Source organism: Emys orbicularis, chromosome 2 (genome assembly GCF_028017835.1).
Source record: "Emys orbicularis isolate rEmyOrb1 chromosome 2, rEmyOrb1.hap1, whole genome shotgun sequence".
Lineage (NCBI taxonomy): Eukaryota > Metazoa > Chordata > Testudines > Emydidae > Emys > Emys orbicularis.
The window spans coordinates 131070969-131094473 of record NC_088684.1 but is presented as its reverse complement, the minus strand read 5'-3'; the positions used below and the strand labels follow the sequence as shown (position 1 = coordinate 131094473).

The window sequence follows — 23505 nt, the reverse complement described above, 5'->3', positions numbered from 1 at the left end:
TCTTTATTTCTTACACATGAGATGCTTTGGGGGAAAATGTTTAAGAGAAAACAGCCAAAATGTTTTCGTGATTTAAAAAAAAAATTGACTGGTTAGTTGGGAGGAAAATTCACGGTCTGCCCTGCAGTGCTGTCAACCCAAACCACCAAGGGCAGGGTGCCAAATGCCTCAGAAGTTTATCAATAACACAAATTAAAAGTTTTTTAATATGGGAGTTTTAGACTGACAGCAGCCCTTTAAGTAATCAGGGAAAGCAGTCTGGCTTTCCTTGATCTTGTACAACCTCATGAAATGTGCATTTCTAGTAGCTCTGGCATTTTGTGTTTCAAATTATTAGTCACAGGCACCTTACAAAGCAGATTTCCATCCCATCTATGTACTCAGACACCAAAGGACTCTGCAGTGTAATGTTGTTCTGTTCCCTCCTTTCCAACAATAACAAACAACAGACCAACAACAAAAGAAATCACTCCAGAAAATGATACCATCTCACGAAAATGCCTCACTCCATCGCATCAAACATAAACTGCTTGTCCTCACTTTCAAGGTCGTTTACAGTCATCCCCCCACCTGTCCTCTCTCACTCTCTACTGAGAGGTCTACTCCTGCCTCTGATCAGCCCATGAGTCCAGCCTCCATCGCCCACTTGCTAAACTTGCAAACAAGCAGCCTTGTGCTCTCTTCCACTCTGCCCCGGATGCTTATAAGTTGCTCCCCAAAGCTACCTCACAATCCACCTTCAAATGCCTCCTTGAAACCTCCTTTCCCGGAATGGCTATAAAAAAAACTTGACAAGCCAAGGCTGCGGGTGAGCTGAGACCACAGTCCATCACATGGACCAACATTGTCTCCTGTCCTCCCGTTGGTCCATGTGATCGGTCATCTCTTGTCTCAGATTGTAAACTCTTTGGGGCAGGGACTGTCCTTTTGTTCTGTGTTTGTACAGCGCCCAGCACAGTGGGTCCATGGCCAGGGCTCCTACATGCGACAGTAACACTAATAAGAAGAAGACACTTTCCCCTGTTATCTTTTTTGCCCCAAAACTGTGTTAGCATCTGTTCTCCAAGTGGGGTAAGCAGGGTACAGTTTAAATCATATCCATCTCATGCAGTTATTTCGTATAGAAACAGATCACCTGGGGAAGGCTTGTGGCCTGTTTTTTATGTCTCCCACTGAAGCCACAGAGGAGCTGTGAGCACTCATCCCCTCTGCAAGCCAGGCCACCTTGCTCTGGTTTGGTGCCTTGCTTATTGCTGATATTTACTTAGACTGTGAGGTTTTGCTTTGTCTGTGAAAGTCCTGCTAGCACTTCAGTCTAAGCCCAGCCACTGCTCCGTGCATACAGAGGTTTGAGGGAGTCAAAAGCTTTGATAGGAATCAGACTTTGAAGTTTGGAGTCACACCCAGAAGTGCCATGGACTGTTCCAATATTGCCAACCGCAGTTATTGTGCAATTATCTGATCGCTGTACGTGCTGGGAGATTTAGAACAGGGATTATTAGACCCTTCAGATTCCCAGTTCATGTTGGAGGTGTCCTCTTGCATTAAACAAACTCTGGGCCCGTAAAAAGTGACTTTAGCCAGGAAAAAAATATTCCTGTTCAACAGACCAGAGCTAGTACAAATCCTCTGCACTGTTTGTGCTGGGGACTAGGTCAAGGCATTGCCTATAAAACGGGCCTGGAAAGAATTTCAAGAAAGCTTGCCAGCAATTCTATGATGGTCTACGATAGTCTGCAAATCCTTACACGTCTCAGCTGGACCTAAAGAACTGGTGAGAAGATTGCTCGGGGTGTGGGGGGAGGAATTTGGGAGAGAACAAAACGTCAGGACAATTTACAATCAATCAGCTTTATCTAATATCCTGGGGCATTTGCACGCAGAACCCGGGTATGCTATTTTTCACATGGGGGTTTGATGCATGAACATGGACACAGGGATGACGAGGGACCCATTCTCTCCAGGCAGGGATCCCTATGGTGGGTTCAAGGGGCAGAGGCTGCTTTTTTATTTTCAGGCTCTTGTTTTTCTTTTTCTCTGGGAGGGGCTAAAACTGGGGGGGGAGGTTAGCAATTAGCATGGGAGTGGGGGCTAGATCTTGTTTCTAAGTCAACAAAGCCCCTCCCCCCATCTCCTTAAAGTCAAAGGCTGTTTTACATTAACTGCATGACCACGCAGGCTCAAAGTGCAGAGGTGCTGGACGGGATGGGCAGGGGTTCTCTCTGAGTTGGAGCTGATGAGCACAGTGAATCAGGAGAGAAGGCAGGCGGTGGTAACCCAGAGCACATCTCTGCACTTAGGAGCAGAGCTGAACAGGAGGCCCGGTGGGAACGCTTGGAAAATGAATTCACAGGCTAATGAGCATGTCCAGGGTAGCTAACCCCTATGGAAGGAGAGGAGCTGGGTTAGAGACCCAGCATCCAGATAATCCAGCAAGGTCATGCACTTTCACTGAAGGTACAAGGGGGTCGGGGGGTAAGAGTTCTGGCATCAGGGTAGCTTAATTTTGATGGCAGCTTATTCACTCATGTCCTCGTCACTGGCTCTGGAAGTGCAGTCTGGGTGCAGCAGCTAATCCGAGAGGTGGATGCAACTGCTTTGGACAAGCCTGTGGCATCCCAGCAGATTGCCTGCCATGCTGAAAACAACAGCAGGTTGGCCCTTGAGGGGCAGACGGATGGAGTGCTTTTAAAAGGAGGTGGGCACTGGTGGCTTAGGAACTGCCGGCCTGCGCTTTGTGTATGCTCTAGAGAGCAAGAGGCACTCTACAGCCTCCAGGCCAGGGTGGAGGAGTGGTCGGGCTACGGGAGGACAGCCTTTCAAACTGGGAATCGCTGGAGTATGTCACACCGGGATGTCTGGCTGCCTGGCGCTCAGAAGCTTTGGACAACCCCGCAGCCCCATGAAGGGGGCACGGAGCAGCAGCAGACCAGGGTCCAACTCAGGGGACAGACAGATGCTTTTGGCACTGGGTGACAGAAAGTTGGAAACACATTTGATTGGGCTTCTGCTCTGTCCCCTGCAGTCCCACCCCTGCTGTAGGCTGGGCAAAAAACAACCCCCTAAAGCTTTCCCTGACTAGGAACCATTCCTCTAAGAGGCTGCTGATTGGGCCCTAGGCAGCAAGCAATCAGCAGGAGCTGAATTACAGGAGCAGGCAGCCCATGAGAACATTTGGCTCACAATTCCCACAGAAGTCTCTGAGCCCACAGTTCCCCACCCCCTCCCCTTGGGAGAGGCCTGCCTGCTATGTGAGCTGTGATGCTGATGCTGGTTTGTCCTTGGTGCATGTTAATTAAGGTGAGCCTGTTTGATCACTGGGCTCTGTCGGGCTGAAACGTCTCTTTCATACATACTACTACTTTGTAACTTAAAACAAGCCAACAGGTGCAGCTCCTCCAGAGGGGGACAAAGCCGCCGGCTGCTAAACTGCACTGCGCGCTGTTCAGCTTCTCCCAGAACAAGCAGCCCACTCTAGCAAGGGCTTAATAAGCCAGATAAACTCCCCGCTATTCTTCCCAGACCTTTGTCTTTCTCCCTTTGTGCAGGGAGGCACTGAACAGGCAACCTGGGCAGCTCCCGGCAGCAGAGAAGGAGTCCCCCTATAACAGACCCAACGGTAGTCACTCACGCACCACAACTCAGGGCGAGAGGCAGGGCTCTCCCGCCCCAGATGTTCGGGAAGAGCTGGGGGGAACAGAAGAAATATCAGAGTTAAAAAACATTTTAAACTACATAGGGCTGCAGAGTGGCATTCCTCCCCCCTTTGCCTAGGTGGGGGCAGGAAAGGTGGGGAGTCATTGCCCTCAGGAGAGTGGGGAGACCTGGAGGTACTATTGTGAAACACCAGTCAGAGAAAAGCTACCCACCCCCCATTCATCAGGTCTCTCTGAGCTGGGCAGTGCAACGCGTGGACTCAGGGGCACCGCATGGGCCTCAGCTCTCAAGCACCAGCTGCTTGCCACAACTCCACTTAGAGCTGACAATTCCTAGTCTGAGGTCTGGGAGTCCAGGGATTTGTCAAGACACTTCCTGAGCATCAATGCCCCTTTGGGAAAGAAACGCCTCACCCAGGCCACCTGTGTCCCAGAAGACCCACAGCCTGCAACCCCCACACCGTGACTGCATGGTTAACACACAGCCAGCCATGTCCCTTTTAGCTCTCCCACAAGCTAAGCAAAGACTGGCTTGGTCACAGACCTTGGATGGGAGATGGCCTAGGAGCTGCAGGAAGTGATGCCGGCAATTTGGTAAGTAAGAATGAGTCCTCATTGACACAATGCCCCTCCATGGTGTTAGCGGGCACGGCGCTGCTGCTATTCAAAGGAGATGCCAAGCCACAGTCCTCCTGGCGGATGGCGCTTTCTGTAAGCAAAGGCGTTACCCCTGCTCTCCTAGCCAAACTCCGTGATTGGCAAATAAATTCTGCCTCCTTAAATTGCCCTGTAGTTTCAGTCAGATGCAGTGGTTTGCACTTCCTGTCCTACAACCCCTGCACAGGGTTAATGTGCACTGGTAGGCTGCTGATGCCTTATGTCCCAGAGGGGAATCAACCAGGTCCTTCCCCATCTCATAGGCTCAGCTAACTCCTTTAGAAGTGCTTGGAGAGCCTTGGCTGAAAAGGCACGAACTAGAAGACTCCAAATGTATTGTCACCCAAACTGCTACCTGAAGTACCCAGCTTTGAGCTGCATTTCCTAGATTCCAAAGCCAGAAGGGACCACTGTGATCACCTAGTCTGACCAGGTCATAGAACTTCCCCCAAATAATTCCTAGGAGAGAGCTTTTAGAAAAAAACATCCAATTGCCAGGGATGGAGAATCCGCCACTGCCCCTGGTAAATTGTTCCACTGGTTCATTACTCTGACCATTAAAAATGTGCACTTTATTTACAGTCTGAATTTGTCCAGCTTCAGCTTCCAGCTATTGGATCATGTTCTATGTTTCTAGACTGAAGAGAACACTTTATTAAATGTTTGTTCCCCAGGTAGCTACTCTCAGGCTGTGATCAAGTCACCCCTTAACCTTCTCTTTGTTAAACTGAAAAGATTGTGCTCCTTGAGACTATCACTAGAAGGCGGGTTTTCCTAACATCAGGCTTGTCTGGTTATGTGGACTCTCTCCTCAGACCCTACGCTACCAGCACTCCTAGCTATCTTCGAGACACCACTGACTTCCTGAGGAAACTACAATCCATCGGTGATCTTCCAGAAAACACCATCCTGGCCACTATGGACGTAGAAGCCCTCTACACCAATATTCCACACAAAGATGGACTACAAGCTATCAGGAACAGTATCCCCGATAATGTCACAGCTAACCTGGTGGCTGAACTCTGTGACTTTGTCCTCACCCACAACTATTTCACATTTGGGGACAATATATACCTTCAAGTCAGCGGCACTGCTATGGGTACCCGCATGGCCCCACAGTATGCCAACATTTTTATGGCTGACTTAGAACAACACTTCCTTAGCTCTCGTCCCCTAACGCCCCTACTCTACTTGCGCTACATTGATGACATCATCATCATCTGGACCCATGGAAAAGAAGCCCTTGAGGAATTCCACCATGATTTCAATAATTTCCATCCCACCATCAACCTCAGCCTAGATCAATCCACACAAGCGGTCCATTTCCTGGACACTACTGTGCTAATAAGCGATGGTCACATAAATACCACCCTATACCGGAAACCTACTGACCGCTACACTTACCTACATGCCTCCAGCTTCCATCCAGGACACACCACACGATCCATTGTCTACAGCCAAGCTCTAAGATATAACCACATTTGCTCCAATCCCTCAGATAGAGACAAGCACCTACAAGATCTCTATCAAGCATTCTTAAAACTACAATACCCACCTGCTGAAGTGAAAAAACAGATTGACAGAGCCAGACGAGTACCCAGAAGTCACCTCCTACAAGACAGGGCCAACAAAGAAAATAACAGAACACCACTAGCTGTCACCTTCAGCCCCCAACTAAAACCTCTCCAGCGCATCATCAGAGATCTACAACCTATCCTGAAAGATGATCCTTTACTCTCACAGATCTTGGGAGACAGACCTGTCCTCGCTTACAGACAACCCCCCAACCTAAAGCAAATACTCACCAGCAACCACACATCACTGAACAAAAACACTGACCCAGGAACCTATCCTTGTAACAAAGCCCGATGCCAACTCTGTCCACATATCTATTCAAGTGACATCATCATAGGGCCTAATCACATCAGCCATACCATCAGAGGCTCGTTCACCTGCACATCTACCAATGTGATATATGCCATCATGTGCCAGCAATGCCCCTCTGCCATGTACATTGGCCAAACCGGACAGTCTCTACGCAAAAGAATTAATGGACACAAATCTGACATCAGGAATCATAATACTCAAAAACCAGTGGGAGAACACTTTAACCTGTCTGGCCATTCTCTGACAGACCTGCGGGTGGCTATCTTAAAACAGAAAAACTTCAAAAACAGACTCCAACGAGAGACTGCTGAGCTGGAATTGATATGCAAACTAGACACAATCAACTCAGGATTAAATAAGGACTGGGAATGGCTGAGCCATTACAAACATTGAATCTATCTCCCTTTGTAAGTATTTTCACACTTGCTTCTTATCAAACCGTCTGTACTGAGCTATCTTGATTATCACTTCAAAAGTTTTTTTTCTCTTACTTAATTGGCCTCTCAGAGTTGGTAAGACAACTCCCACCTGTTCATGCTCTCTGTATGTGTGTATATATATCTCCTCAATATATGTTTCACTCTATATGCATCCGAAGAAGTGGGTTGTAGCCCACGAAAGCTTATGCTCTAATAAATTTGTTAGTCTCTAAGGTGCCACAAGTACTCCTGTTCTTTAATCATTCTCGTGGCTCTTCTCTGAACCCTCTCCGATTTATCAACATCCTCCTCGAATTGTGGGCACCAGAACTGGACACAGGATTCCAGGAGTGGTCACACCAGGGCTAAATATAAAGGTAAAGTTTAAAATAAGTTTTTTCATGAAAAAGCTGCACGCTGTGAGATTATTGACTGTAACGGTACAAATCCAACCACATAGCAGCCCTTCAGTGGGCTAGACCAAAAGAGAGAAGAACGCCAGATCCTTTACATTAAACTTTTTCTTTTTTGAATTCCAAGTCTGAGAATGTAACTTGAGTTTCTGGAGGGAGGGTGCCTCATTCCTGGGCTAGGGGCTGCGAGTGAGGGAGGGACAGCCTGTAGGGAAACCTGACATCCCTGGCTGGAGGAGGGGCAATTCTGGCCCAGGTGGAATGTGTAATTGCTTTGAAACAAGTTTGAAAAGTATACGCATGATGTAACGTCCCCAGCTCTCCACAGCTTTTATTACTTTGAATGGGAACTAAGAACTGAGTTTAGTCTGGCAAGTTCAAGCCAGATGGTAAATGTCACTAAGTTCATATAGCTGTCATTAGCTTTCCAAAGAGCTGGCCTCTTTCAGGGGGGAGGGTGAAGGGGAGGAGAGAGAAATAATTTCATAGCAAGTAAAATGTTCATTGCCCCCAATCTTAAAAAGAGCAAGAGGAGAAAACTCTTCAGCAGGTTAAAGAGGCCAGAGCCGGGGGAGAGACACAGGGTAGGAGAGTTGACGGAAGGGAGCAGCGCAGATTAACCTTTAGCCCTTCAGTATTCAGCCAGACTCTCAATCCAGCTCTTTTTCTTATTTTTTTTTTTTAAAGGATTTTGCATGCAAATGGCCCTGGGCCAGACTAGGCCATCGGAATGGAGAAGTTCTGCATTCAGCCCTCACAAACCGGTGCAAACTGCTGTGTTTGCCAGAGTGATTGCAATAAAGCAGCCAACAAAGAGATGCAGGGAACAATAAAGAACTGAATGGCTTAGATCAGCAGGTCCTCTTGCCGGTTGCCATGGAGACCCCCACCAGGGCTTACTAAAGGTATTTCCTGAAGAAAAAGTGCACACATGCCCAACAGCTCTGCTAATCCCAACAGGAAGTGCTTACCAGGGGAGGTGGGGATTGGCTTCTCTCTGATTTCAAAAGTTTCTCTCTCTTTATTTATTTATTTTTTTTGCAGTTCCTTAAGGCTGCCTGTGGGCATGCTGGGGGTGGGGGGGTAGGTGTCCAAGCACAGATTCACTACACACTTCCCAAACAACCCCCCCCCCCCCCACACACACACACCCTGCAAGTTTCTGTTGTTATGATTGCCAATAGATCCCTGGCTGCAATACTGCAGCGGGGGGGGGGGGGGGGAACGGCTGCCATTCTCCCATCCCCCTCCACACACAGACATCTTTCAATTCCAAACTCTCGGGCCATCACCTAGACCCCGGCCCCTGCCAAAGTGTGATGAGGAGAAACAGCTTCCGTTGTGCACAGCACAACCACAGGAGCTATTGTCGCTCACAAGAGGAGAAGCCACCTGTAGCTTGAAAGCTGAGGCCTGTTCTCGTAGGGGTGGGGGAGGGAAATACACAGGCCCCATTGGCAGCAGCCCTGCTCTGTGCAAAGCAATGGCTCTGTGTGGGATGCACATGTGGCTCAAATGTAATACTGAAGCGGAGGAGCATGTACTCCAAGTCACGGCTCTGTGGTGCTGCACCCTGCAGTGATGCGACTAGCGTCCCTTGACTCTGGTGGTGTCAGAGAGGCGGTGGGCAAAGCTGTGAGGAGCTGGCAGTGGGGAAGCTTGTCACTTGTGGCAGTGCGCAGGCGGAGTTACACCTTTAGAGTTATCTACACTGACCCCACCCCCCCTCCCCTGGCAAACACACCGGCAATGCCAGCATGGGGCTTTATGGCAGCGCAGACCCCAGCAAGTCTGGCAGTGCCTCCCCGGCTCTGCTGTTCAGCAAAGGCAGAGTCAGGCTGGCGCCCAGAGGTCTCCGGCTCAGCTGACGCAAGCTGGTGAGACTCCACTGACTGCACCTGGGATCCCGCAGCAGTGCCAGGTGCTAGGGGTTTGGAGTCTGTGTGAACCCAGGCAGGCTGAGAGCTCTGGCACCAAACCCCTTTCCAGTGGGGACGCTGGGCCCCAGCGTTTGGTCAGTCTGAACGGCCTCCCTGCGTCCTGGCGACACGGCGAGGGGAGGTGCAACCTGAGCTGGTATTCAGCACACCTCCCAGCTCTCCTGATGCCTTGGATGGGAGCCGGCCCTCTGCACCTTCTCACCCCCGCTCCAGAGACTATCCCTTTGCTGAGACTCTCCAGCCCCGCTCAGCCTGACACCAGCACAGCCTTAGCTGCTCACTGAATTCCCAAATCTCCCCCAGCTTTGGGGGTAGGGGAGGGAAACGTGTCGGTCTCCCCCGCCCCCAAAATCACAGGGCAACACCCAGTGCCCCCTTCTGTAACCAGCCGGGTCATGCACGGAACTAGCGGAGGGTGGAATAGCTGAGATTCCTCCTGACGCCTCTCTGCAGCCCCAGCCCTGCCAGGTGCCATGCTGCCTTGCCCGTCCTCACATGGCCTCCCTGCTTCCCACACTGCAGTGTGAACCCAAAGGACTGCTGCCTGGCCAGGTTGGAAGGAAGGAATGCAGCCCCACCCCCATCAGTCTCCACCTCCCTTGGACAACACCGCTGGGGAGAGGCGCTGCGGCCCCCTGAGCCCACCAGGGAGCCTTTGGTTTACCCAGGCTGATGCTGAGCTGGACTGGGACGCTTCAGCCATCACTCTTCCTGACGTGAGGGCTCCATTCATCACCTGGAGCTTCTGTCTCTTGGGGATCAGGAGCCCCTGGGTCCCAGGGATGGAGCCTCACGAGGAACCAAAACCAAAGTGGCTCCCTCTTGAGAGGAGGAGAGACACATGCCCAGTGTGGAGAGGGTGATTGGTAACCAGGGCGGGAGGATATTCAACCCCGAGCACATTTAACTCTGGTGCCATGGCAGCTTGTTCCTCTCCACAGCAGGGGAAAGCCCTCTGGGATGTATCCATTATCTCTGGAAACCAGTTGAAGTATGAAAAGACCCCGTCTATGCAGCACCAAACAGCAGAAACAACTTCCCACCTTTTCCTGTTGCAGCATCTTCCCCACCCACGGCCTCACAGCAATTCATGGATGTTCATTCACTCAGCCTGGTGATGTCTCACCCACCACTGAAATGTTGCCACCTCTGGGGAGGAATGTGGCAGCTGTTCGCACATTAGGCCCAGAAGAAGAGAGTTTGATGGACGTTTATAAACATTCATAAAATCAACGTGCCTCAAAACAGTGGTGCCTCCACAATCCCTGGGGGAAGGAAGTTAATACTCTTGTCCTCCTGGGATTCCTACATTTTGTATGAGATGAAGCAGCATTTAATTAACAGGCATCTCAGTGTCTTTGCAAAGCCAGCCAGAATAAACCTGTACCATTCCCCTGGGATGCGAGCATCCTCCTCCAGATCCCTCTAGCCGCTGGGACCCTTTTGAGAAGGAAGCTACTCAAAATAAAAGCTTGCACTGAGCTCTGAGACTGACACAGCAATCCCTGGCTGCGCCGCTTTCATTCCTCTCCCCTTTGTGCACTTGCTATGGTCCTGGCAAGCAGGAGCAGCATTAAAGATCCCTGAGATGGATCCTTTTAGGGCAATAATTCATGGCTTTTCTGTGAAACATTAACTCCGGGCCTAGAGCTTTACCTGGTGGGAACTGGAAATGTGCAGCACTGGAGGGGGTGTCCCAGTGAGGCCTTTGTTCTCCTGATGTTTATATTGGGCAAAGGGCTGCAGCAACGTGTCCCGCCTGCACTGCACGGGTAGGTGGGGATCCAGTGTCAGGAATGTGGCTGAAGGAGGGATGCCAGCCCTCCTGAGACACCGCAGTGACCTTGAAGACCTGCCTGTTCCCAGCAACCCAGTGTCCCAGAAAGGCCCCAGCTCTCCTCTCCTCAGTAGGGTGCGAATGCAGAAAGTCACCCAGCCTGCTGACACTCAGGAGGGAAGGAACATTCAGAAGGGAAGGAACCATGCAACTGGCACTTGCAAATGGTGGGACTTTACATAACAAACAGACGGGAGCAGTTTCCCAAAGCCCCTGGACAGGCTTAAAAAGGGAGTAATTGAAGGCTGATCATTAAGCCAAGAGGCCCGTGGAAGGGAGTTGGGCAGGGGGGAAATTTCACCATGTGGAGCCCATGCAACCAAGGCAGAGATGGGATTTCATCCAGGCTTCAGAATCTAGCAAACCCACCCCAAATCCCTGGGTCCCATCACCAGCTGAACAATGGAATTAGCCCAAAGGAACAGGCCAAGCAGTAACCAAGGAAGGGGAGGGAGGTGGAAATCAGTGATTAAAAACCCTTGAGGCAATTCCACTCCACTTCCAAAGGCAGGCACCCTCTCCACTTACAGCTCCATCCCTGGGCTTTGTTCAGACTGCAGGGAAAGGAGGGAACTGGGACTTCTTTCTGGGCTCTCCTGGGAGCGGGGAGGATGCTCTGCTATTTGCTGTTACAATTTATAATGGTTTAAAATTAATTGCTCATAGCAGGTGCCTTTTGGTCCATGACACACACCATGAATCTCCTCCCTTGCATCTCTGACTCACTGCGCCTTGTGGGCAGAGAGGAGCTGCGGCACTGACTCACAGCCACAGGCTCCCGGTTGCAAAGCACTAAGAGTCTGGGAGGAGAAGCTGAGTGAACTCCCTGGAAACCCTCCAGCCCAACACAGCTTATGTTTTATATTCTCAGTTCCTCGGGAGCACAAAAGAAGCTACCTGCACTAAGTTCATTAACAAGCTTGCCCAGGCTTCCCCTCTCACCAGCTCTGGCCAGGCCAGGCTGCATTGGGACGGGGCACTGAAAGGCAGAGTGTCTTCAGCAGCACTGCTCTGCGATCCAGGATGGGTTTGCTAGGAGAGCAGGACCCTTCATCTTTTATCAGGACTCTCCATTCCTTCTTTCTCAGTGAAGTGTTGGAATGGCAGCCCAGAGAAGAGAGGGTGGGGTCCAGGCTGCAGGCAGGGAGGGGAGAGTCCAGGACAGGAGCTGGGGAAACTGTTTCCCAGGTGAAAGCTGTTTCCCAGGGTCTGTCTCCTGGGTGCTCATTATCCTTGTATTTCTCTACCTGTTTCAACGTGGTGAGCAGAGGGGTTAGACGCAGCCCAGATACTAACTGGATTTCACTGTCCCTTAAATGCTTTGGTTCCAGGCAAATCCCATAAGATGCCAGTTGTCACCCCATTAAAATTGGAGAGGGGGGGCACAGTTCGACCCCAGAGCAGAGAACATGGTGAGCTGTGTGCCCTGGAGGGAGCAGGCCTTCTCTGGGATGCTGGTAGCTGCTGAGATAGCTGGGGGTGTCCCTTCCCAATAAATCTTCTCCTGTTCATTTCCAGTGCACTAAAGTGCTTCCCCTGTCTCTGTGCAGCCTACAGAGCGGGTGGCTGCGGTACCCCAGCCCCTCCGAGGGGTCCACTGCCATCAGTCCAAGCGCAGGAGGCTTTGCTGCAGGGCAGAGGAACTTTTTCTGTTGTTTGTAAGACTCCAGTGAGGAGCTGCTGGGATAAACCTGATCCCTCTGCCTCCCTCGGGGGAACTGCGCGTTGTAAAAACAGTGCCCCAGCTGCTAAATATGATCTCTGACCTCTGGCCGTGCACTGCGCAATAATAGCTCCCCCCACTCATCTTCTTCCCCCGGAGCTCAGCAATTAATCACAGCACCAGACACAAACCATCACTCGCTACATCCTGCCTCAACTGGCCTCCTGGACCTGCTGGCTGAGCTCTGCTGGGCTCAGAGACCGACCCTCACCCCCCCCCCCCCCCCAGACCTTGAGGCTAAGGGGAACCCAACTAGCTACCACAGTCAGAAAGAGCAGCCAGGAGAGCTAGAGCTGGGAGTCACTGTTCTCTGTCCCAGGGCGTATCTAGGGCAACTCCAAAAAGTCCCTGGTGCTCCCTGCGATTTACACCAGTGTGAGAGAGGAGAGCGTGACTCACGGCCCCGCGAAGACGCTCCTGCCGGGTTGTAGGGCAATTCTGCACCAACAGAAACATCCCCAACTGCTCTGGAGCAACTCACCAGCCCCTGAAGGGAGCCAGCCCTGGACAGGCCCATAAGCCACCCTGCAGGAGTCTCACTTGACTCCAGCCGGTCAGTGCCAGCCACTCCCTCTGCGAACATCCACTGTCCTGTGAAATTCCTTCCAGCTTGTTGACTTTAGGGCTCTGGCTGGCAGGGTGGGAGTGGATCTAATGGGAAAGAAATGCAGAGGGAGCACAACACAGAGAGCCAAAACCCCACCCAGAAAGCACTGCAGGCAGATGGGGGCAGACGAACTCCACTGGCACCATCCCAGAACATGCGATGTCATAGCCTCTGCGGGGAGGGGGCTTGCTGGTACTGGTTACGGTTCCCATTGCATGTGCTGTGGAGCTGAACCATCACGCTGCAGACAGCCAGGTGACTACGGTTCCCATTGGCGCTGGCTTGCCCCAGAGCTGTCCCTCACCTAAGCCCCAATACATCCTGCCATCCTGCCGCTCCAGGTCACTCACTGACGGAGCTAGAACTGCAGAGTTAAGGAACAGGGATTATGGGAAACGTATCTGTGGAGGTGCCACCACCCACAGCAAGGGCTTCATCTGCCTCACTGCCTGGAGATTATCCATGGCCTCTGTGCTCTGAGCTGGGGGGTCGAAGATGAACTTTCCCCCCCACCCCCACCCCCCGCCAAAAACACCCCCTGGCAGGGCGTGGGGAAGAGCGAAGGAGCTGTAACTCTGTGCTCAGGCAGCTTTCCAGGGAAGAGCCAGACAACGAGGCTGGAAGATTGGCTTCCTCTCCCACTGCCAGACACTAGCGAGATAATGCTCCCCGCCCCCCTTCAAGAGAGCCCTTGCAGGTGGAGCTGGGGGAGCTTAGCCTTTTAGCCAGCTGGGCTAGTGTCTGCAGAAGAAAATGGACACGCCTACCCTTCTTGCTGCCAAGGGGAGAGGGGATACAATGGAAGTGCTGGCCACAGGGCACTCGTGCTGCCCCAGTTCTAGTGGCGGACACGATGCCCTGCAAAGCCCATAGCATTGGTCCAGCTGGATTTAAAGTGACCGGCCATCTGGACACTGAGAGCCAATGCTGCAGCGAGCCAGCAGCACCCAGCGCTTTGCACAGTCAGCTCTCTCAGCAGCGGGTGGCCCAGGTATCCAGCGCTTATGGGGGACCTGAGGCCCATCGCTGAACTCCTCGACATGGGCCAGCATGCGGGGCAATGCACAGAGCCTCAGGGGGTGAGGGGAATAGGACGGGGTGTGTGTGTGTGTGTAATAGGAGCCTATATAAGAAAAAGACCCAAAAATCGGGACTGTCCCTATAAAAACAGGACATCTGGTCACCCTAGAGGGGAAAGGGCAGCGTGATTCTTTGCAAAGCTCAGCTCACATGCTACTAGCAGAATCTCCGCCCTAAGGAAAGCACAAACCCCGAGAGGGAGGGAGGGAGGAGTCGGAGAGGGAAAGAGGATTAAAATACTAAGGGGAAAAACACTCCAAAATATCCCCGGGGAAAGGCAAAACAATAGCCCCCTGTGGGCATGCTCAAGAGAGGATGGATGGGCAGGAGGATCAGGCACTGGACTGGGACTCTGGAGATCTGGGTCCTATTCCTGGGTCTGTGCTTCTGAATTGGACAGTGCTTGATACCACAGTGACAGGCACAGTACAAAACCCCTGGGAGTGAGGGAGGAGCTTTAGGCATACGCTGGACACACGGATTAGACAGACTTCAGACCGGGAGTGTAAATGGTGGAGGACGACACTAACATGTTGGGGAAAATAAACCTCTGTGAGTTTCTGCAGGTTTTCATTTAACCTGAAGACAAAGACAGGCTTTGTGAGGGAGACCGAACCTGCTCATGGAAATACCTGGACTTTCCCCTTTAACTAGATGTTTTACCACCTCCAAATTTAGGGAACTATAAAAGGCAGTAAGTGCCCATTAAGATTTTATTTGCTGCAGATTTTTCAGTAACTGGCGGGAGCCCTGACAAAGGCAGAATTTCACCAGACTCAACGAGGAGGAGGGTTGGAGACTTAAAAACCTTTCTCTCCTGCTATAGCAGAAGCTGCTCTCCCAGCACCAGCCCTGGGGATTATTACATCTCCGAGAAGGGAGTGTCGATGCCTCTAAAACAGATGTAAACTGAAACCCTATAAACATAAAAAACGGAGTCCAGAAAAGCTGCTGCCTTTGCAATGAATGGGACTCAAGTGCAGTCACTCGCTGCTCCCCAGGTGGCACCTACCAGGCCCGCAAAACACCGCACTAGTTAAAAAATAAACAATTCAGTTGCCTGCCTGTCACCCATTTTCTCACCATTAACACTCGCCGTTTGCCATGGGCCTGGCACACCCTGGCCTGCCCAGCTGCTTCCTGCAGGGTGAGAGGACAGTGGCTGTGGGGCTGGCAACCCGGCACATGGCCTGTGGGCACAGGAAGGAAACGAGAGTGGAAGAGTCTCCTCCCGCAGCAGGCCCAGCCAGCTCCACCCACCAGCGCCCACAGCCTGGGCAGCTGCTTCAAAAACACAAACTAAAAAGGGAGAAAATGATCGGGACCCATCTCCTTCCTGGCCTGTTAGCGGAGAACCGGGTAGCTGCCACCGCGGCCTTGCACAGGACAGCAGCAGTGAGACCCCACTGGATCCAAAGCGTTCCACAGACTTCCTGAGCTCAGCCTCAGCTCCGCTGGGCACTAGGCAGGGATCCAGACACACAGAGGGGAGGGGACCTGCTCAGCACTAAGCACTGACCCAGGGAAGGAGCTGGAGATAGAACCCAGGGACCTGCTGTTGTTGTTCAAATGGATGCCTAAAGTTAGGTTCCCAAGTCCTCCTTTGGCACCTAAATAAGCGGCCTGGTTATCCATAACACTGAGCACTCAGCAGCTCCCGCTGCAGCCACGATTTGCCTACCTGTGCCTTTAGCACAGGGCCCTCCCTCCGCCCAAGAGCTATCCTACACTGCCTGAATGCACCTCCCTGGTTAGACCCTGGAAGTGACGCCAGCCTGGAGGAGAGCAGGCTTTCCAAACAATCTACTCAGGCTGTACAAACCCCCTCCTGGCAGAGAGCAGTGCAAAAGGCAGGTATAATGTATGTACATGTGGATCTTACTGATCCTCTCCTACCGGATATTTGAGGGTCCATCCGCACTGGGAGCAGGACCAGGCTAGGTACAATCACTTCCCAACGCGGAGTCCACATGAACAGAGAATGGTTTTCTCTGTGCACAGCCTCCGAGTGGGTGCCAAATGACAGACTCTGCCCCCAGCAGGGCTCCTCACCATGGCTGTGTCAACGTAGCTGTGCAGGTGGTACCGGGAAAGGCTAAAGCTCGGTGCCCATTTGCTAGTCGCTTGCTCTGACTAAACTGCAGCTCAAGAGCATCTGAAGACAATGGAGCAGACTGGGGCAGGGGAAGGGGAAGGGGAGTCTGTCCTGGAATCCTCATTAAGCTCTCAGAAGTTAAGAAGCCCATCTCCCAGCCTCCTGCCGTACCCTCATAATGCAACAGCCAGTCTGATTCCCAACACAGCCCGGTCACTCCAAACCCAGCAAGCTACATCCCATGTACTGTCACGGTCTCCACGCCCCATGGAGTCAGGCGCACGGCTTGTCTCTGGGACTAAGGAGAGCCAGTCCTGGCCACCCCTCACACGCCTGGGGGAGTTTCAATCATATTCCAAAGCTCTCTAGGAAACGTCTCAGGGGACGGGCGGCTTTCTAAGCAGAACCCTGTTTATTCAAGACAAGTGCATATTGGTGTGGGGAAAAAAAGCAAAGGAAGTTAAAATGCCAAGAGGAGAGCTCAAAGTTTGCCATGGTTTGTGGCACCTCTGGGCTCTGTGCTGAGGCAGCAAGGGTGGCCTCTGGCTCCAGAGCCAGTTACTACTGTCTGGAAGGCAGTACGGGGATGGGAGTGCCAGGATGCCAGCTCCTTGGCTTGCATCACCCTGTAAGGAAAGGTTGAGGCCATTACCATGCACGACTGTTGTCAGTATCTCTCTCTGTAGCATTCTAGAGCTCCCATCACTGGGACACATTGGTGCCGAAATCGGTATGCTAGCCAGTGCACCACGGCTGTTCATGCTAGGCTGGGATTTGCAAAGCAGCCAAAGGGGGTTAGGCACCCAAATCCCATTGAAATTCAGTGAGAAAATCCCAGCCTTATTCACCAACACAGCTCACTTGCGGGTACCATACACTTCACGTCGTCCTGACCATTCCAGCATTGCTGTGTTCCCCTAGGGAGCGGGAGGGCTGGATACTCTCCCGCAAACAACAGCCACCATCTGGTTACAGCCCCGTTCCTCCCCTCCCGGCCATCAGCCACAGACAGACAAACCCACTAATCACTGCAGAGAATCAGCAGCACTGGGAGTTCTGCTCTTTATCCTGGGGCATGGTAGGCACATGAAATGGATGCCAAGCACACAATACCTTGGGGTTTTGGGGGGAGGAAGAGGACTAGTGGGGAGGAGGAACAATGAGTCCTAAACACAGAAATGCCCCACAGAACATTCTTGTGTAGTTCATGCCAAGACGCAGTAAGTCAGAAAGCCTGTGCGTTGGTGACTAGTCTGTTTATTCTCTGCCTCACCGTGGGGAAAACCGAGGCTTTGAAATGCTATAGCGTTACTCGATGTTTGGGGGCTGCCTGCAGTGCCCAGGCTGGCATTGGGCCAGGCCCGTTAATACGTGGCCATTACACCTCAACATGCCACCGGGTTACAGAAAATTACAGGGGTAGAAGGGAAACAAAAACCTCCCAGCCTAGCCAGGGAGAGGCAGGTTCCCATGGGTCTCGTTCGCAGCTCCTGGCAAAGAACAGGGGAGGGGTTGTAACTGGTCACAGCAGAGTTGCCTGTGAGCCAAACCCATTAGATAGGGTTACCATATTTCCACAAGCAAAAAAGAGGACACTGGGGGGGAGGAGCCCTGCTCTAGCCCCACCCCTGCCCCGCCCCCATCCACTCCCTCCCACTTCCCACCCCCTGATTGCCCCCCTCAGAACCCCCAACCCCCCCCCCGTTCCTTGTCCCCTGACTGCCCCCTCCTGGGACCCCTGCCACTAACTGCCCCCTAGGACCCCACCCCCTATCTAAGCCGCCCTGCTTCTTGTCCCTGACTGCCCCCTCCTGAGAACCCCCCACCCTCACTGCCCCCCTACGACCCTACCTGTCCCCTGACTGCCCCGACCCTTATCCACACCCCCACCCCATATTCACACCCCCGCCCCCAGACAGACCCCCGGGGACTCCCATGCCCTATCCAACTGCTCCCCGCCCCCCTGACAGGACCCGCAGAACTCCCGACCCATCCAACCCCCTCTGCTACCTGCCTGCCTCGACCCCTCTCCACACCCCTGCCCCCCTGACAGCCCCCCCAGAACCCCAGACCCATCTAACCCCCCCTGCTCCCTGTCCCTGACTGTCCCAACTCCTCTCCACACCCCTGCCCCCCTGACAGCCCCCCCCAACTCCCGACCCATCCAACCCCCCTCCCTGTCCCCTGACCAGGGCCGGCTTTAAAGAGCCCAGGAATCGGGCTGCGCTCCGGCCGGAGCTCTGGCCGGGGTTGCGGGGCTTGGGGCCGGGCCGGAGGTGCTCGGCCGGAGCCGGGGCTGGCGCTGCTGGGGCCCGAGCCGGCGCTGCTGGGGCCCGAGCCGGGCCGGGCCGGGGGTGCTCAGCCGGTGCCGGGCTGGCGCGCTTGGCCGGAACCGGGGCCGCCGCCCTGGGGCCAGAACCGGGGCCGCCGCCCTGGGGCCCAAGCCGGGCCGGAGCCGCTGGGGCCGCCGGGCGCCGCTCAGCCCGGGCCGGAGGGAGCCGCTCGGCCAGGGCCGCGCCTCCCCGGAGCTCTCCTCCTCGCGCCTCCCCGCCCCAGCTTACCTGCTGCTACCTCCCGCTTGCCCCTGCTTCTTTTCAGACTTCCCGCGAAGATCTGATTCGCGGGAAGCAGGGGCGGGGGAGGAGCAGATGGGCGGAGCGTTCAGGGGAGTGGAGGAGGGGGAAGACAGCTGCGGGGCCGGACAGCGTGGTAAGGCTGCAGGGGATGGGGGGAGCCGGGAAGGGGCTTTGGGTGCCCAGCGGCGCTTGGCCGCCACTTTTCTGTCTATAAATAGCCAACCGGGGGGAAATCCCGGACATTTTTAGATTTTTAAAAATCCCCCCCGGACGGCTATTTATAGACCGAAAAGCCGGACATGTCCGGGGAAATCCGGACATATGGTAGCCCTACATTAGATGCCCTTTAGTAAGAAATGGTGATTAGAGACAAGTGGGAAGCTCTAGTTTGGGGGACCTGGTCTCTAGCCCCAGGAAAATGCCACTTCGGTTGTGGGAAGCCCGTGCTGCAGCAGCCGGCCGAGTCAGCGCTCGCTCTGCTATAACCCAGTGAGAGTGCTGGCAAAGCTTGGGAGCCCTGAACAACCACCAGAGCCTGGGCCCTAGGCAGCATCAGGAGCTTCTGCAAAAGCCAGGAACTCAGCCAACCCGGCTGACACATGACACACAAACAAGCGACGGGCAATGTTCCCCAGTTCCCCAACATCTCCAACGTCTGCTCCTTTTCGGAACGGTGCTTTCATCACACACACTAATGGCCAGTAGAGACCAGACCGAGCACCAGGACCCAGACCAGAGCTCTAACGCAGTTCTCAGGTGAGGGCAGGCTAGCGCATTCCCCTGCTGAACCCAGCGGGGCCATGACCACAAGTCAGTGAGATGTTTACCACGAGTTATTCCAACACCACAACACAGACTCCCCGACATTCAATGCGGACTCCCCAGCATCCTTCAAAACAACTAGCCAAGGAAAGGCCGGTACCTGTCTCGTTCGATAATGGGGGAGGTCACCACACTGATCTCAACTACAGCTCATCAGAATGAGGGAAATGATTGCTATGAAACAGAATCAGCTCTCCCGTCCCGCAGACAAGGGGGAACCCCTATCAGCTTTGAAACAACCCGGTCAACATTTTTCATTGCACACATTTTTTTCCAGATGAAAAATGGCCTTTTTTTTCCAAAAAGTTTCTTTTCAATTTTTCTCCTTTTTAAGAAACGTTCCCTTATTTTGTTTGTTCTGAATGGCGACGTTCCTTTGGCAATACTTCCCGTTTCCTAGCCAGCACCAGCTGGCGGCTGCTGAGACGTTTTTGCAGCTTCTCGGCTCAGGTAAGCCTGTCTTCCCTTAGCACAAGCACAAACCGTTCACTGCAACAGCCAACATACTCGCTGATCGTGTTCCTACTGCGGGACTTCAAAACAGGCTGTGCTTGTTTCATAAGAAAGTCAGAGACACCCAATATCTTATAACCATTCAGGAGCAGCAACTCAAAAAAAGAGGGCTGCGAACAGACGTGCCTCTTATCCCAGCAACCTGCCCTTAAAAGGGCTCTTTCTGTCACATTTCTATTCACTAGCAGCAGGAGCTCTTGACTCCGGCCAGAGAGACTCTAGACATGAGAGGAGCAGAAGGGTGTGGTTCCTCTTACCTTGGTCTGGCAGGGTTGGTGCTGGCCTTGCAGTGCACAGCGTGGCTGTGACCAGCACAGCCCAAAAGAGGAGGCACCTCCAGGTAAACATCCCAGTTCTACAGCTACTGGCTGGCAACTGGGCTCCAGAACTCCATGGGGATTCCCGTCTAGACTGCTGGCTTGCTAGCTGGGGCTCGCTTAATCTTCTCTTCCAAACTTCCAGTCCCTTCAAACTGCCAACCAGGAAACAAGAAGAGTTAGATCAGGAGTAATTCCGGCCCCTGCGCAGTGACAAACAGAGAACATGGGAAATCCTCTCTCAAATTAAACAGCCTCAGACGTGGATTTTAAAAAAAAACCTGTTTGTGTTAAAATCTATGGGGATAAGTCGCTGCTATTTCTAGCCCTCTCTTTGATTTAAAATACAAGTGTTTGCAGCTCTTTTTGTCAGTGGGTGACATATGCTACAAAAGAGAACAGCTCCACCGTGCAGTAATAAAGTCACTCTGCGTGTGTGACCTTCACAGCTAATCTATAAACAGTGACGTTTCAGTCTGGACTCCCCTGGGAACCTAGGGGTTGGCTGCACTTCCAAATTTGGGTGCCTAAAGCGAGGCACCCAAAGCTATGTTTCAGCACCTCAAAGCAGCCACCCAGTTCTCAGAAGTGCATTTCCCCTGGGCTGCAATAAGGCTGCAGGGGCTCCACACCAGAGCTGCTCGGGAATTTTTCAACGAAAAATGCCAGTTTGCCAAAACCAAAACTGTCTGCAGAAAGGGTGGGTCTGGACAAACCTCCAGACTCAAACAAACATTGGAAAAAGGTCCGAAAAACCTGTCAAAATATCCAGTTTCAGCATTTGCTAACTGAAAAGTTTTGGTTTTTCATTGCTTATTTTGAAGCACACAAGTTTTAAAAGGGCCTGCCTATGTCACAGTCTCACCAGATCTTTTGCTTCTATAGCATCTCTCATCTCAAAGCAATTCAGGAGCTTCAGAAACTTACCCAAATATATCTGCACCCACCACTGGGGTGCAAGACAAGTGACCCCACCAGCACCACCCAGCAGTAACGCAACGAAAGCAGATATTCCCATGCAATCGCATGTGTGCTGGAGCAGGGCTTGAAGAAAAACAGAATAGGAACTGTCCTTCAATAGTCTCCAGCTCCAATCAGGGACATAACCGGGGGGGAGGGGAGGGGAGGGATGTGTGCGCAAGCGCACAAACACACGTAACACAACAGAACCAAATTTATCTGAACTCCTCTTATCCAAAGCTTCCCATTAGCCAAAACCAAACAAACTTTGCATCCCCGCTTCTATTCAGGCGAAAGAGATTCTGCTGTGTACAGCTCTGTGAACACAGGTTTTGCAGGACGACCCATCAAGGCCTTTCAATTCACCCCCGACCGATGTGCACTCTCCCAATAAATGGCATTTGATCTCCACTGAGTGACATGCCTAGCTTGTTGTGAAGAAGCAGAGAGCTTCAGGATCTGACTTCCATGGTTTAGTCTCCAGCTCACTGGAATTGGAAAACCCAGATTTCTGGAACCAGCGGGTTAATTTGCATCCATTAGCATTTTTGCTCCTAACCTAAGGTTACCATGTGGAGAAGATCTCTCGATCTCTCACCTAGCAGCACAGAGATGGGCAGGACAGTCTGGACAGATAAGGGCTAAAAAACACGTTTTGATTCTAAAAATGAAACACACACATAAACCCACCAAATTGAAACCAACAGTTGGGGTCACGACTGAAGACACCAGGGGAAGTGGAAATTTGCCTAGACAAAGCTGAGCGCAGCCGTGCTGCATCTGGGCAGCTGGGAAGCTGTGCGGCTCGACACAGGTTCAGCCCCTGTATTCAAACAAGACCCGGTTCAGCCCTCCCGTGAACGAGAGCAGCTCCCGGTGAGGTCAGTGAGGGCTGGGCCAAGGGTTGCGTTTGGCCACAGATTGTATCCCCTGTGACTGAGAGTGAATTGGGAGCATACAATGGCTGAGTCTACTCCCCCCACCCCCCTTAAGCGAGTGGAGGCTGAGAGCCCCACAGCCACCACCTCTGCTCAGTTGAGAATTAGCCTGTAGCTGCTGGTGTCAACAGCTTTCCAAGAGGTGGCTCACTAAGGGGGACTAGCCAAAGGCAGCCCACGGAGCTCCCCAACAGCCCTCATCCTTAATGCATGGAGGCTGATCATTCCCAGCTTGCGAAGCCCCATCCTGAGATAGGGTGACCAGATAGAAGTGTAAAAAATCGGGACAGGGGATTGGGGGGGGGGGGGGTAATAGGAGCCTATATAAGAAAAAGCCCCCAAAATCGGGACTGTCCCTATAAAATTGGAACATCTGGTCACCCTATCCTGAGATGAGCAGCCTGGCTGCAGTGCATTCTGGGACCTGTAGTCTCCATGGGCTGCACCACGCCAGTTTAAGCGTTTGGGGTGCCAGCACTCAGGTTCCTGGCCCATTGCCAGGCCCTCTACTCAGCCCTGCCCGCAGTGCCAAGTCTTCCCGCAGGCAGCTCAGAGACTCATGACTGGGCCCCATCCTAGTCTCCAAAGCACAGACCCACTCGGCCATCCCTGGCCAACCCCCTCCACAATGGGGTTAAAACAGAGGGCTAAGCCCTGCCTTCTAAGCGCCACTCTTGACTTTGCAATGGCATAAAAGACAACGTCCCCTCACCGCTCAGTCATTAATAGTCCCAGGGGCACTGTGACAGAACCAGCATGTTAGAGACCCTACCCAGCTAATTACATTCTGCCTCCAGAACCGCCCCCCTGCATTTTAGTTGGCCATAAGATTCTTCACTTCCTGTCCTAAAACATCAGGTCATTCTACTGTGCTTGATTAAACAGCAACTGTGTTCTGGGCCCGGATGCGGCTGCCATTCAGTAATGGGTCAAGTTGCCTCTCTGTATCTTACCTACCATCGTGGTGGATGGGAATATGAGACTTCATTCATGATTGCAAAGTGACACGAGATCTGGGGCTGGGATGTGCTGTCGATGTAGAACGCTGCGTTTGTTATCAGGATG

General features: G+C 52.7%; 1 protein-coding gene across 4 annotated transcripts in view; it reads right to left on the bottom strand.

Annotated features, from left to right (window-relative positions):
- FGFR1 (fibroblast growth factor receptor 1) overlaps positions 1-20573 on the bottom strand; it is a 60919-nt gene extending 40346 nt beyond the window's left edge. For 2 of the 4 annotated variants that reach the window (XM_065398236.1, XM_065398238.1), the window contains exons 1-2: positions 20483-20573; positions 11338-11352 (exon numbers count right to left, since the gene is read on the bottom strand). In XM_065398236.1, the coding sequence (XP_065254308.1) occupies positions 11338-11352; positions 20483-20573 (106 nt within the window). The remainder of the gene's footprint in view (positions 1-11337; positions 11353-20482) is intronic. The other 2 variants (XM_065398239.1, XM_065398240.1) reach the window with 1 other exon arrangement.
- Between the last annotated feature and the right edge of the window lie 2932 nt (positions 20574-23505).